This window comes from Periplaneta americana, chromosome 1 (assembly GCF_040183065.1).
Source record: "Periplaneta americana isolate PAMFEO1 chromosome 1, P.americana_PAMFEO1_priV1, whole genome shotgun sequence".
NCBI lineage: Eukaryota > Metazoa > Arthropoda > Insecta > Blattodea > Blattidae > Periplaneta > Periplaneta americana.
Window position 1 is genome coordinate 99901464 of NC_091117.1, and position 17245 is coordinate 99918708.

General features: G+C 35.4%; 1 protein-coding gene across 2 annotated transcripts in view; it reads right to left on the minus strand.

Annotated features, from left to right (window-relative positions):
- Nucleotides 1-503: 503 nt before the first annotated feature.
- Nucleotides 504-17245, minus strand: part of Myo31DF (Unconventional myosin ID) — a 125265-nt gene continuing 108523 nt past the window's right edge. For both annotated transcript variants that reach the window (XM_069824855.1, XM_069824846.1), the window contains 2 exons: nt 10224-10375; nt 504-2862 (listed from right to left, as the gene is read on the minus strand). In XM_069824855.1, coding sequence (XP_069680956.1) covers nt 2646-2862; nt 10224-10375 — 369 coding nt within the window. In that variant the 3' untranslated portion in view covers nt 504-2645. The remainder of the gene's footprint in view (nt 2863-10223; nt 10376-17245) is intronic.

Consider the following 17245-nt stretch of genomic DNA (forward strand, 5'->3'; position numbering starts at 1 on the left):
GAAACCTACATGAAATGAAATGGAAGCCTGCCTGCTGGAACGGTGCGAAGATTCGTCACTGGACAAGTCTGGGGGGCAACCAGGTGATGTCGCTTTCTGTCATCTCATTCAAATGTGCTGGGGGTAGGGGATACAAAGAGACAAAATTTTCATTTTCGTCACCATTTGGAAACTTTCAGGTCTTCATCGGGTGAACTTTCTCTACACAGCAGACAGTCCAAAAATGAATCTTCTCTTAGTTTCGCCTAGCCTTTTTTCACCTCATCTAAATGGGCGCGAAGCTTAGGTCAGTATATTATTGTATATACATATTCATATTCCTTCTCTCGCGTGTTCCTGCGAAAAAGACGAAATCGAGGTGCATGTTCAAAATGTTTTGACTATATGGGTGCAAGTGATAACACACAGAGCTCCTCATCTCTTATTTATCACTCCAATGATGGGATTCCTGCACACGATTTGCTTGCAATATCAACATTGTTCTTTTTTAGTTGTGAGTAGACGTTGTGAGTAGACACAATGCTTCGTAAAAGAGCAGCTGAATTGGTCACCATTGCTTTAGAAGATTCACATGAAAAAGAATCTTATTACGTACCCACATTTACTTCTTCATTTTTTCATTCTGTAACTTATATAGCTACTGGTTTAAGGAAACACAAACCATTTAACAGTTTATTTCAGCATTCCCTGAGATTTGTTGGAATTGCCAATTATAAAATGAGCTTTAAAATAAGTTTAACTATGATTTTCATATTTTGTTCATAGGTGCTACATAACATTTATATATAGTTTTTAAGTGGTAACATAAACAGCAAAAAGTTTTCTTCAATATACTCACAAAAACTTACACTTTTAAGTACATAATGTCAACAAGATAAATTATTACAAAAATAAGAGACTTTCCAACATGTTCACTGCAAGAGTGATCTCAAAAATACGTCATTGATACTCAATGGACATATCACCACAACTACTAAGCAACCTTAAGTGTTTTTTTTATGGTAAAATATCAAAACTTTGTTTCTCAACTCTGATTAAAAAAATTGTACAGAATGGTATGTCTTCAGTCTTTCTTTCAAGTTTAATTAAATTTAAATCCTTATTACATATATAATTAGACCAGGCACGGGAAACTCGTATTGTAAACAGAACAGTCAGCATGAGTACTTACGTGCAACAGCAACTAAGGCAGCGGAAGAAGCTACGCTCTCTAAGAGAGGTTGTTCTCCATTGCTGCATTAGACGAATATTTGTTATAAGTGCTTTCAAATGCATTCAATATGGTTATTGCTCATATGAGTGTATAAATAATAATAAATAATTAGGGTGCATCAAACTTCGATAATTACAACAAATTAACAAATTCAACTCATACGTCACAGAGATAACTTTAACCTATGCGACTTCTAGATTACAATACTAAGTACATTCAAGTAACAAATAACATAAGTTATTCAAATGATCAGTTATGGCCTAAAGCTGAAATTATCGAAACACAGATTAACCATCTTCAACCGACATTAATGGTTATAATCATTCTTTTTCATGGGTTTCTATTTTGTAGTATTTTCTGAATTTCAAATTTATTGCATGTTTTTGCTACTAAAGAGTGTATGCATATAGCACAAGTAAATAGAATGAATACACTTTATCATAAGACAATTTCATTTATTGAAGTTCTATACCATTATTATGCAAAGCTGAATGACTCCATAATGACAGTTTTAAGACAAAATGTACTGTAACTATTGCAACATTAACAAATAATCCGAAGGAGAATACCAGAGTTGAGAAGCAATGTTTGGAGATAAATACTAATTACAAATTACAGTTATATTACGAAATTCAAAGTGTATCATAACAACTTATGCAGAGTGAACACAAAACACCACTCAATGTTTCAAAATATCATCACACGCTATATATCGACACCCCAGTTCAAAAGAGAAACAACTAAAAATTTAAGTTTTGAGAAATCTGAATTTTAAAGTTTCATGTTGCTGTGGAAAATCCAATTAACACACTCTAATTTGAGACTTGTATTATATTATATAAAACATCATTAACAGAATATGGAGTAATTTCAATGTTCCTTTGAATTTTCACAGCTTTAAAATGCAGGTTTCTCAAAATTTTAAATGTTGAGTTTGAACTGGGCTGTCGATATATACATAAAGAATTAACTGCATGATTGGAAAAAAGTGATTTGAAGGTCCACGTCTGAAGGTGGGGCAGGGACTTTATAAAGTACTGAATCTTGTTACTCTCAACATTCAGGTACTCAACTATACATGGCAGCCTTTATCATCGTTTACAATAATTTCGAATGTCTATGACATATTATAACCTGGTTTTCCTTTAAGACAAACACTGACACAACCAGAGTTGGAGCAACTGACATAACCTTGCTGGACTACTTTATTTGTAGGAATAAATTTTAAGTTAATACTTATCTAAATAATGCAGGAATTGTACAATGTTACAAATCTGAACTTAATTACTATTTTGAAGATACACAATACTTACTGCAGTTTACTGAAGAATAATGGCCCATTTTGATCATTGTGGTTTACTAAGTAGCAGTGCCAACACAAAACTCTCTTACTTGATTGCTTCGTTTTTCCTGCAGATGTGGAAATTCACACTCATGCCTTCAGTCCTATTTTGTGTTGACCATTTTGATCGCTATTTCCAAGAGCATAACTCGTCGGTACAGCATACACAATAACTGTCCCATTTCCAGGTCTGAAGTTGGCCATTTGCGCTTCTGGTGAAACTTCTACATGGAGTGGTCTACTTTTATTACCCAACATGCATTGAAACTGGCTACTGACTGTTACCTTAAGTTCTGCATCACGTAACCTGCAATTATAAAGAACAGAGATACAGTGAAATCTCTCCTTACGGACATCCCCAAGATACGGACACTCCTCTTATATGCACAGATTTTTATGTCCCAACTGAAATAATACAGAAATAATGATAAATTTAACTCTCGTTTACGGACACTCTCAGACACGGACACAGACAGCTGTTTCACAGTCCTAAAGCTCGCTTTACCTCCTGACTGCGGACAGAACTTGGATTTCAAGAACTAATGAGTTACAAAAATGGAAAATTTAGTTTTGAGAACTGTACAGAAATTCTTTAACATGAAAGAAGACAATAAGGGTCTCGTAGGCTGCCACTAGGCCAGCCGGCTACCCCTTGTTAGCTGGGAGCGGGTGGATAAACAAAGTCATAAAATTTAACCTGTCTGATGGGTCCAAAGTTTCTGCGATCGTGAAACTGTATTCAACACATGATAGGATTAATCGGATTATTCTCTTCACTTCAATCAGTTGTACTGTTTCGAGTGACATGGCACCTGAACGTAAAGGTTAAGTTGAAAACTGTAAGTTACAGTACTGCATAACTGTAGACCTAAAAAAAATTGCATGACACAGTACTGTATTTTCCTTTTTTGGTCTTATCTACTGTAGTTCAAAGTTGCAAAGAATTTACTGTAGTACAGTAGACTGTATTTAGAATTAAACTACAGTAATACATTTCATTTAAAGTGTGAAGGGATACATAATTATGTTATAAATTTACTCTTAGATTGGGGAGCCTCCCTCTCATTAAAGGCCACCTCCCAGATGCGGATAGATTGTTACGTCCCTTCGATGTCCGTAAATGAGAGGTTTCACTGTATAAATATTGTTATTGTTCACAGTCTATTGGAGCTTGGTTTATACAGCGAGTCTCAGTGAATGTTCCCAGTATTTCTGTTGGCTGACTAGCAGCAGAAACTCCCTCTCTCCATCACCTACTGCTGCTTGCATCTGTGAACTCATGGTGCTTCGCCAAATTAAAATTTACGTACAATGTTATATTAATAACATTTGGTATTTACTCTCCATACAGTAGCAGTAGAAGTGTTGGCCATCTTGTGTGATACTTAATTCACATCACATCATTCACAGAATCTGTTTCATTAAACTATTCACTAAATTTACTATTATTTATCTATACAAACTGTGCAGCGAGGAAATTTATGTCTAAAGTTTTCCCTTGTTCTGTCACACAATTCATTTTTCCATATGTATGTTTTCAAAATGTGTACATGTTCACGCACTGAATATGTAACCATTGCAAAACTAAACACAACGTAATACACTGTACTTATTCATAGCTGACTCACTGTGCCTTTATAGCAGATGAACTGACGCAGCTAATCTTGTGGGACAGAGATTCACCAACCACGCAACTTTCACTTTCCCTCATTCTCCCTCTCTTGGCACGTACACAATAAGAGCTTATGTGTGAAGGATAACATAAACACCAGTAAGGAGTGATAAAATAAGCAAAACACTGGCAAAGTGCATCCATTCAAATCCATTTTTACATTTTATAACTAACTCTGCTATTATTTCCTCCCCTACTGCCCCCTCATTTCACACTGCTAAATCGATTAATACTTTCTGAACTTCCCCTTCTACTCCTCATACTTGTTTCACTTTCTCTTTCCCTACTCTCTTCTTTCGTTGATTTACCATTCTTCTCTCCTTCCTTCTGACTTCCAACTCCAAGTTCTCCACTGCTATTACTATCTGATACTCTGGTTACTTCTCTCCACTTCTCTGTAACTTTGCACTTCTGACTTGGCTCACATCATTGCTGATCATCTCTCTCCGATGATGTCATTGTTGCTATCACCTGAGAGTTCTTTAACACCTGAGCAGAATTTGCTGACATTGATGATTTCTTCCGACATCCTTACATAGCAATTTCCTGTGTCACTGCCCTCACGCCTTCCGCAATTTTACCTTTTCTATTCCTTGCACTTTTATTTACAATCCCTCTTACTCTCTCCTTTATCTCTATTCTTTTTCTTTCATTTATATTCTCTTCATTTGTCGATTCATTCAAGTTTTCTAAAAAAATTCGACATTGAATAACTCCCCACTAATTTTCAATTTATCCTTAATTAATTTTGCATAATGTCCATTTTTCCTAGCTGCTTTCATAAATGGTACTAACACCTTCCTTTTACACCTCACTTCGTATTCAAAATCTTCCTCTATACTAATAATAGAGTCTTTCAATGATTTCTTTTCATCTATGATCTTCTTCTTAATCATTTGGTTTACCAGCCTGACCAAAATGGGCCTATTATTCCTGTTTCCCATTCTATACACTTCCTTCACTTGTCCATTTCCAATGTCAATACCTAAACATTTCCAGCATACATTCACTATCACTTCATACGTGTCCCAAGACTGTTCATTCACTTGCTCTTCAACACCAAAGAAGATTAGATGTTCCTCTTTTTCTCTTCTTACAAAAACCTTCTTTTTTAATGGATTATTTTCCTTTTGTAGATCTTCCAGTTTACTATTATAATATCGATGGTCTCCCTTCTCAGCAGAACCTTCACCTCACTTATTACTCACTATGGAACAGCTTGTGTTACTACTGCACTTTGCTAAGTTATCAGGATGCGGTCAATCATGTCTAACTCATCTCGCTGCTCATTGAGGAATAGCATCAGGATGCTTTAGACTAGGGGTGTCAAACTCAAACAGGTGTGTGGGCCATATAACCTAATCAAGAGAGCACAGCGAGCCACTGATCGAGACAAGAAAATTTCAATGTCAATATTTTATTAGAAACTTGCAGAAGTGAAAGTTGTACAAAAATAATAGATTAAAAGAACAGCCATACATCACTATGTGAGCATGCAAATAAAGAAGTTTACTTCTGCATATACTTTGTACTGGAAGTCTGGCATCATTTCTCGCCTACCAGATGTTCTAAATCTGGTGAAATGTTTTGGCTATAACTGTCATAATACTTTTTGAATGTTAATCTGTAAGCCGACTTCTTAATTTCGACTTGTTCAACTTTAAGAGGGATAAAAACTGTTCGCAAATATGTGTGCATTTATTTTTATTGTGGAATAATAATAATAATAATAATAATAATAATAATAATAATAATAATAATTATTATTATTATTATTATTATTATTATTATTATTATTATTATTATTATTTATTTATTTATTTACACTGGCAGAGTTAAGGCCATACGGCTTTCTCTTACTCTCTACCAGGTCACAAAGTACACAAGCAGTAAAATTGAACAAAATACGAAAGAACAAAATACTAACATATTACAGAAAATAATAACATAACAAGAATTGACATTGTACAAAATGAAAATAATACCATAAGCTATAGAAAAAAAGTAAAATATAGATCTAAAGACTGGAATATACCATAAGCAACTCAATTAGTACAAATAGTTAACAGAGAAAACGTAAGAAAGAATACAACAAATGTAATGTAATATAATAAAAAAAATTAATTTAAATAAAAGCCACAATAAAAAGGCTATGATAATAAATTAATCTGGTAGTCAAGAGAGTTCAGTGTTGGTGAACAGGAAAAGAAGAAAAAGATATTTTTTACAAAACTGTCGCAGAGAAGAGAGCTTTGTTGCAGAGAAGTATTTTGAATTAAATTCAGGTAAGGATACATTTTGTAAACCCCTCTTGAAGGACTGAATCACATTGGAAATCAGTAACTTCAAGTTACATTTCTTCTTTAACTCTTTCAACATCAACTGTACAGAGAGCAGATAACAAAGAAAATGAAGATGTCAAATGTTGGAAATGTTACATAATAGTTAATATGGGACATATTCTCATAATTTTCAATGGTGGTCTTTAATGATGGAAAGCGAACAAAGTAAATAGGTGATTTTCCCGCAGTCTAAGCTTTCTTTGAAAGATTCGAATATGATCATAGAGCTGTGTGAAAATTTGGTTCCTTCCTTGAAGTAGCAAATTTACTGACTTGAGGTGCTGTGATGATGATGATGATGATGATGATGATGATGATGATGATGATGATGATGATGATGATGATGATGATAATAATAATAATAATAATAATAATAATAATAATAATAATAATAATTTATTTTAGCTGGCAGAGTTAAGGCCATAAGGCTTTCTCTTCCACTCAACCAGCAAAAAGTATACGTACATACGTATGAACTTACAAAGAATTCAACAATTTGATTTAGATACATGTATACAAGAGTTATTTACGAATTAAACAACAAAATTACTATGAACTATCAATTAAACACTGAAATACAAACTGTGTAGCAGAATTAAGCTAAAATAAATAGAATGTTAATATATAATAGAAAGAGATTATTATGAGACAATTTTGAAAATACAGCACTATCAGGATGCATGTGTGTGATGTAAAAAAAAAAAAAGAAGCTAAATCAGTTAGCCAGGACTTGTGATTTGTGATACAACTCTTTGATTTTCATATTCATTTCAACTAAGAATATTTCAATACGGTCTTTAAGTTCATAAAATCTTTTTTTTATACTGTGCCCTGACTTAACCATCTAACTTTGGAATGATACGAAGTTCTGTGTATTGTTTACCAAACTCCAAAAAAAAAAGTGGTAAATTGACAGTGGTTACTAACAGGAGAAAGAATAATATTGACAATTTGTATCATAATCTGCACGACGTAATCCATTTTTAATGTTTTTGCAAACAGTGTTTCCTGATCTATTATATAATGTATACCTGTGAAGTTTTCAGCCGGCACCTCCAACCCCACTAAATTTAGCCGTAACACCATTTTTGAACCCACCATACAACAGCATCATCAGTGATGATAGTGATACATTTCTTTCAACCATGCTCTGCAGAGTTCATAACTTCTACTAAAGCTGAGAAAATATAATTTGCTCTAATATTCTGTTTCAAAAGTATTACTTTTAGAAGTTTCTTAGTTATCAACAAGTCTTTCTTCACACCTCGAATAAACACTGCTAACTGTGCCACGACTTGTATGTCAGTAATCTCGTCACCTGCTATAGAAAACGCAATAAAATTGGCCGAAAGTTTCATTAGTTGTTCTTTTAAATTTCCTGAAATATCACTGATGCGCTCGGTAACTGTATTCTTTGAGAGGCTGAGGTTTGAAGATGATTGCTTTTTTTTCTGGGCATAATAATTGTGTAGCAGCAATCAATCATACTATTAAAAACTTTTCCTCGCTGAAGGATTTTCATGCACATGCTATTTTATGTGATAATATAAGACATCCTTTAATGGCAGACTCGGTGACTTTATTTACCTGTTTAAACAAGTTCTGCTGCTTTGGCTATTCACTTTTAATTTACGGACTTTGCCCACATGAGCTTGATCAATACAGACTGGAAGTGAAATAACCCTACAAATTGAAAGGGATGATAAGATATACTTAAAGGAACAGAAAACCTTTATTAAGTTTTGTAATTAAATGCAGTTAATTAGAAAATTAAGTTGAAAGTTTCAGCAATCTGGCAACATCACAGCTAACACAGTAATCTTTCTTCTAGTAATGTCTCTGTACACGAGCCTTTCTCTCTCACTACGACACTGTAGCATTTAGTGGCTTGAAATGAGTGGTTTTTAAATTAAATTTACACGAAAACCGTTCACGCTACTAAAATATGCCAGACGATAAATTATTCTTTATTGGATTTTCTATCGATATGGACAAAAGTCATGATCCTATTCGCAACAGTTACTGAATAAGTGTGTGTCAAACATCTGGGAGGAACATTTTTTCTGAGAAAACTATTAACTTTCCACCAGTATGATATTGCACTTTTTTGTTACATACAACATGAGCTATTTACTCTGAAAATCTGCAGCATTATTTCACTTCCACCTTGTATATTTGCCATAATAATCACAATGTTTAGTGTCATAATGGCGTTTCACGTTGTATTATTTTACTACAGAAACAACATATTTACAACTAAGATATATATTCATATCATTATTATTATTATTATTATTATTATTATTATTATTATTACTACTACTATTAGAAAAGAAATACGAAATTTTCCATACTTCATTGAACACTCTACACTCCTTGTCAACATTTGTCTTTACATCACTTTTACTGAGACTCATTTTTAATCCCAGAGGGCAAATTATCGTCAGATGTTACCTTTAAAGTAAGTAACTGCAGGCTGAAAGGCAGAGCGTTTTGTGTTAGATGGAATGGGTACAGATTTAAGCTCTTAGATCTGACATCATAGCTCACGTTCCACGAAGACAAATGAAACTGTTTCTGCATCTGTCAACTATTTCCAGCTGCTGGATTCAGAGTGAACTACTACCTACATGCTGCAGAGTCTCATTTTTCTAGGAGTGAACATACTATCTCTGATGACAGAACAGAAGACAACATAGCTGATTTCATTTAATTAGTTGTTCTGTATTAGACTAATTATTTACTGATAATACCTGCCAAGGAAGAGGTATTCTATTCTGTGATTTATTTCGTTCCTATAATCCATTAGATAAAAACTTATTATATTAGGGTCAAACTTAATAGAAACTTCATATTTTGCCGAGGGCCATTTGTAATTGTATCATGGGCTGTCTATGGCCCACAGGCCATACATTTGACACCCCTGCCTTAGACCATTACACCACAAAGCGTGACAATGAATGATTAATACATCTTTATAATCACGAACAATAAACATAATCTTCAGAGGATCCTACTCTTGTCTACATTTTTTTTTTGGCATTAGAGAGTTGCAAATAAGAGTCTTCTTATTATAACCACTGCATACAGAGTAGAAATGAGATTATTACCTTATAACTTACACACAACATGTATCAGGCACTACTCCATCTCATACTACCAGCTCATATTAGTCAGTGCTAGGGAAGCAGAATACTAGCAGTTTATCACTAATTTTTTAATGACATGTCGATGGCTAAAAATCAGACTGTTCCAAGTCCATTTTCCAGTTTTTTTTTTTTTTTAAAGCTTCATGAAACAATTTGGAATAGCTTCATAGCAACCTTATGGAGAGGAATATTTACAATTTTGTTCGATTCATATATGCAGACAAGAACTGGAGCACAATGAAACACAGATTTCTTTCTTATAAAAAGTTGGATGTAGAACAGTCTGGTTCTCAGCCATCGATATATAGACACAAGCTTAATATCCATAGCATACTTTAAATTACTGTCAACATTATCAAAGCTATACATCATTGAGTAAAACACAGAAATTAAAATGCAATAACAGGGATAAACAAATTTCGATTAAAGAAGAACCTACAAAACATTGTAGACTGAAATTATACAAGACCTAAAATACCATAATTTTTTATTACTAAGCACTTACTGCTGATAGCGGTTGCAGAGGATTCCAACCAGTTCTCCCACTCTGTCCTCATGCGATGGTTCAGTGTTGAGGGCAACTACAAGGTCATTGCCCTTGTTGGAGTGAATTACCAACAGCTGATCCCTTCCTGGACTCAGACTCAGTCCTGTTACCTAAGGAATTAAAACATAATGGTTTACAAATTATTTAGAAAGAAGTATTTAATTTGATATGTGAAGCTGAAAAATGCGGATCCTGTATGAAGATGAAACAATATGACATAGAAATAACAAATGAAGAATATTTATCGAGATTCATTTTAGTTATAGAAAAGAAATTCTGAATAACACAAACTATATTAAAAGGAAAAGATCTAAGGGAAATGGCACATCACTAGTAAAATGACTAAAGCAAAGCCTTTCCTATGGCTATACTGAGAAAAACAGAAACTTACATTGGTGAAGTAGGAGAGAAGAAAGAAGGAAAATCTGAACATTAATGACTTTTCAGCTTAGCTTACAAAATGGTAGATTGAATGCTTAGTGAATTGTGAAAAATTTAGGAGAGAGAAAATGTGAAAAGGGAAAAAATATTTCCATATTTTAAGCTAAAACATAACTGCACAAGTATGATTTCGAACCTAGCACTGAATGACAGTTAAAGTGAAGATAAACATATTACTTCTTCTATCCTCCTCTGTTAAACAAGAGGAGAATTAGAGTATGTGTGCACCATGCACATCACATCTGTGATTCAAGTGCTATGGATTGGGTTCGATCCCCAGCTAGGTTATGATGGAATTTACGGTGGACAAAGCTGATGTTGCAGAGAGATTTTCTTTGGGTACTCTTCTTTCCCGCTATCATTCCACCAACACTCTCCACTTCCCTTTCATTTTACCTATCATCTGTAACAGTAAAAATAGGCTGGGGAGTAGTACAAGTTTCCCATGCTGATACAGAAAGGGTTTGGGATTCTGAGTCCCTGGGGCTTATTAGGTTAATTGTGAGCGAATGGTACCTGGCTCTATCAGGAGCTGTGGCAGGCTCTTCAGGAAGGGCTTGGGACTCTGGGTCCCTAGGGCTTATCAGACTATTCGTCCACGAAGAGAGACCTGGTTCTATCAGGGGCTGAGCCAGATTGGCCCACCTATGAATGTCTGACACATGAATGCCATCTAGGCCACCTGTTGGACTTGGACAATCATCACATATACATATATAGGAAGCATAATGGACCAAAGTGTGCCATCCAGTTCTCATAAAGTCAAGCCAAGACAATGCGAATACACAAACAGGCGACTACATAATCGCAGTGATTAAAAAGAAGCATCCAGATCAATTTTTGTAGTGACAAGATGTACTAGCGATCTTTCATTTGCAGGTTAGCCACAATCAAGTGTAGTGTGTGCATTGTCTGGCAGTATTGTTTACAATAGTGTCGATAAACATGTCTGACCAAGAATCAAACGATGACAATGGTCTCATAAATAGTGTGCTTCACACTGACAGAAAAAAAAAGCTCTTTATGTATAGTGGCCGTAATTTAAGTCTTTGAATAATTGGTACAAATTGTCCTTCTAGTAATATTTGGCTTGATAGGATGTACCCAATTACAATATCAGCGTCATTTTGCTTTGGCATGGAGCAAAGACCGTGCAAGTGATTTCAATGAAATCCATAGCGATGCTACAGACGAACAAGTGATTTATCAGTTGCAATGCATGCATCACAATACATTTCTGCAACAGCGATTTTTCAACTGCAGCAACAGAGAATAGCAAATATGCAAGCTGTGATCAGTTTCAGCTCATCTGAGTGCACTAAGCTATATAGTATTCGGATCTTAAATTGCAGTACAGCGCTTATGGAGTGTATTGTTGCGACTTCAACTGCAGAAGAGTGTGTGCAAGAGTGGCTTAAGCGCAACGTCACAACTACACATTAAATATCTAAAAATTAAGTGATATAGTGTTAAAAGTTGTGTAATCAAGATGTATAAAAATTAAAGTTAAATCCATTTACCCAAGATTCATCTGTGTAAATTATAGGTGCAAAATGGATTCTCAAATTAAGAAGAAACATTCCATAGGTAAGCTTAGGGGGAAGAAACGCAGCATTGTTATGAACGTCCTGGATTATTTTTTTAAAGACAATGAATGTGAGTAGCTCGATTAGAGAAACTGCTAAAGAGACAGGTTATTCTGAGCAAATAATATATGCTATAAGGAAGGAACTAAAACAGGGTTTTCGCGTAAAATTTGTGATTATGACTGAAAAAAAAGTGACATTCTGCATTTTCTTATCATTCAAGTGTAGATTGAAACTTACGTACGTGGAGAGTGAATGTTTCTTTACCAAGAGTAAAAAGAAAAAGTTTCTAACGGATTTAATATAGGATTTATGACGTGTTGTGTTTTGTGCACCGAAGATTTTGCATGTGGGGTAAATTTTCATTATATTGACATTTTAACCCTTAATTACTATGTAAGACATTTTTCATTCACGCCAACAGATGCAGCTTCAAATTCTGTACATAACTATATATTCACGTGTTTTTATCGATTACTGTATATTTTATGGAAATGTGGCAACCTCGTTTGATTAGAAAAGGATAGCGCTTATGGTAAAATTCATGAGAAGGAAAGAGACGAATAGATTCCATTCTCTACTCTACTGCAATTTAAGGTTCGAATACTCTATAGAATGTCAGCTTTTCACACTGGAGAACTGCATACAAATCCTGGCTAGTCAAAGTGAAATTTATGTTATGCAAAGACAGTGTTTGAGGTAGATTTTCAGGGGGAATTCCAATTTTCCTTATCCGCACAGCACCATATCATTATCATCGCTGTCGTCGTCATCTAGCTGAAACATAGATTCACCTCCCATGGTGCACTGCAGGTAATGTCGGAGATAGTTCATGATCTATTGGGACTTTCGCTCACTGAGGTACTCAGAGAAGACTCAAAAGTGATATAAATGAAATTGAAATTACCCTACAGTAGCTTGTGTATCACTACTAATGTATTTAAAATTGGAGTTTGTTCACAGTGCTACTTGATAGTAATTGGTTTACGATGTGTCTGTGATTGGTCACTTGTGACTCGGTCTACTAGTAGCAAACTCAAGGAAACGTTGTCAACATGAATTGAGCAAGTATTTAATATGAAATTCTTAGGATGGATAGATACACACTCATGTTCATAGAATTATATGATGACAGTATTCACGGAATGATATAATAGCAGAAGATTGGAACAGATTGAGAAAACAGTAAACATAACATGTACTGTATGTTGAGAATTGTTTAATTGCATTACTGTGATTCCTTCATTTATGCTCCTTGTGAGTCTACCTCGACTCACTTATTCTCTAGTTTGCACTCCTCATGGTAAGTCTTAGAGAGAAGACGTTCATTCTACCCCTGCCTTCCATCCTCGCCAGTAAGAAGAAACACTTGCTACTGGCCAAGCTACTTTTTCCCTGCCGATATTGCAGCACCCTGCCAGTTCAGTTTAGTCTGCAAGGGGGCGCTGGCATGGATAGTTTCCTCCCCACTCGACAGACCGGCATGATGTCACTAGTCACGTGATGGGGAGAATCCACCTATAAAACATGGTGCCAGAACCGAGAGAAGCTAGTTGCTTCCACAGTCTGGAAGCACTCACATCTCCTTCCTTACCTCTCACCCTTATAACAGTCTCGACTTATTTCCCCCCATATTCACCCCGACTTGATCGACCCTAACTTCTCAACTCCCTCTAGAGTCGGTAAGTCGTGAATATGTTTTGTTGATCCTCTGACACTTGAGGCTTACCATTTCCCCTATCCTGAAGCATACTACAGTGTGTCCGATCCCTCGACTTCAAGGAGCTTGTTCTCAACGTTGGAAAGTCACGAGGTACGGCATGTTAGATCCCTCGATCAAGAGAACTAACCATGTACCCGATTTTAATCTCTCTCGTTATTCTGCCCCTCTCCCCCCAACAACCTACATCAGAGCAAGCCGATTTTCTCCAGGCACTCCCGTTACCCCTCCTTCCCTCCCGCACAACTCTTACTTTACTATCATCCATCATAACTCTCCCCGCATCGAAGCCTTAGGACGAATTTCAAAATTATCAATTTCTATCATAACTCTCCCGTTTGCCCTACCACAGAACTGGGGAAAAAACATTTAATACTTTTCTAGTTATTTTTCAATAAACGAATGTTATTTAAAACAGTCTTTCTTTATCTTCATCATCATCCGTATCATCACTCCATCCACAAGCTACAAGTTTTCTTGTCCTGTCACTCCCATTTCCCCTCTCTACACTTCAACAACAAGGCGGAGGGACGTCAATGGAGACCAGCGCACGACAGCATATATTTCTTACATTGATATTATGGCAGTAATAAAGTTCTGTAAAACACTGCATAATATGTTATGTTACATAGTGATTCCATTGCCATGGAAGTGATGTACGTGGATTAACAAAATAGCTAAATCATTTCTCAATACATAGGCTCAAGACTGAACAATTACTGGTATTTTGAAGTGTACTGAACATCTTTACTTTTGCGGATACACAGTAGCTGTGCAGAATGAAAACAGATTTTATAATATCATTTACTTTTTCTGTGTCTTGACAACATATGGGACCATTTAGAACTTGGAATTTTTTTCAGCAATTATTAAAAATGTACACTCAATCATTTTTCTTCTCTAACTTAACCCATAGTTAAATATTCTTTTTATATTGTATTTTTATATTATCAAGGGTTCGTTGGGGGTATGGTCTCATTAAATAGTGACTTGCAAGCTAGATGGTACGGAAGTTAGTGAAATCCTGTCACGTTTGTTTATTGTCATGTGCAAAACATCAGTCAACAATCAGTTCGTGACTTTAGTAACTATTGATTGCTACCACGAGAAGAAGAGTGCAAGATGAAATGGCAGAGGAAGTCTTTAGTAATATGAATGCTTACATCTTTTGTTAGGTTTATTTATACAAACTTTAACATCTGGGTCATAACGTGGGTATACCTCTATTTATTTGTCTATGGGTATACCAGTATGCCATTAACTACTGTTGTGATTCTGTTTCTATTGTCATGTATTCTATGGCTTGTATTCATTTTAACTGATTTCAATTTTTAATGATTATTACAATAATAATGGTGAACAAGGCAGTGATGAATCACAGTATACCTATATTTTTCCAATTCAGCATTTGCCTTTGTGACTGAGGGAAACCATGAAAAACCTATCAGATTGGCCGGCAATGGGGTTTGAACCTGGGACCTCCCAAATGCAAGTCTAGTGCATTACTTACCCCTGAGCCACCTCACTCAGTTTGTCTATATATTGCAATCGTGATACTATTCATTAATAAACATGAGGACTTACGTTGCTGATCATTGCTTCTGTGCTTTGAAAGTGGAAAATTAAGTTAATTATAATTCGTATTAGATTTCTGAATTATTAATAGTTAGTTTATTAAAATAATTAGTATCCTTTAACTTTCATACACATATTGTCACTAATGTTTTCGGCATGAGTAGCCTAATAATCAAGCCCCGGATTTTTAGGTTTTAATAAAGTAAAATTTTTCAACCTACCTTTTAGGATTTTAAATCTCCTATTTAGGAATTTCTCGGTTTTTACCACCCCCCCCCCCCAAAAAAAAAGACTTCTATTAAAATATCCATTATTATAACACTAAGTCTATAAAGTAGCCTGATGATTCATATGGCGATAATGAAATGTCTCCTGGAACTAATTACCAATATTAATACATATTAATAGTCTATTATATTATACAGCACTGTACCTTCAGCCTATTACATTATTACACCAGCAAACTACAATGCTATTATGAAGTTACTAGGAAGATAGCAACAGTGTTGACGTCGATAGAGAGTATACTGAAAGATCCCATATGTGTTGAACCATGTTGCATAATGAGTACCTAAGTTGTTAAAAAACTACTATTCTAAATCATTTCCGAATGCCCTACGTATTTCAGTACGAGGAGCATACTGCAGGATTTGTTTTGATATGAGTGTTTTATCCATACTTTTGACATGATTAACATATTGTTTTAACATATGCTGTTAATAACTTGTTTCAGTACTCCATCATTATGTAGAATTGTAGGTAATTTTTCTCTTTTAACTCTGCCTTAATATGATCTATAAACAGGGCTGGGCAGTATTTGAAATACATTTGTATTTTGTAATTTGTAAGGATTTTCGAAAGTATTTTCTATTTAAATACATAAAATTGATGTATTTTGTATTTCAAATACTCAAAATACTTTCTTCTTCTTCTTCTTCTTGTCCAAGTTTTGGATTTGGATTTGAAGAACGAATTTTTGTCATATTAGCCTACCCATTTCAGATGTGCTAGCCATACACTTAATTTTCTTGCCACAACTGATTTCCTTAATGCCATAAAGAAATCCCCAACAGCATCAAGGATCCATCACCCAACATTTGCTAAATTTCAGCATTATGGAATGCGTCTAGGAGACCCAAATCCTCAGAAATTATATCAGATGTCCTGAAATATTCATTGAAGTTTCCTTCCCGAACTCGTTGGAAACTCCCGAACTCGACTAAGTTGTCGTTCTTCCCAAACATCTGCAAGGCTCTATTCTCCTCTCGGCTGATGTTGGGCTTAGGAATGGTGGCCTTGGTAACAGCCCTGGCAACTTCTCGGCGTATTTCTTCCGCGCTGTCTGGTGGGAGCTGGTGGATGGCGCCTTCAATACTGCTAATGATGTCTGCGACCGGAATTTTCTTTGGAGCGGGAGTGAAGTTGAGACCCCTGGCAAGTACTGATGTGGTGGCCTCATCTAGCTGCTGGTCGTGAGGTTGATTATGATGCGACTGGTCTCTAATGGCGGTACTGACCCTGTAGATTTGATTAGGCCTTCGAATTTCTTGGTGTGTCATTTCGTGCATCGCAGAAGAGATGCCATGCCTTGTGTGAACGAGGACTGATCCACCCTGTCCCAATCCACGGGTGAAAGTCTACTCGAGAGAGCCAGGCAG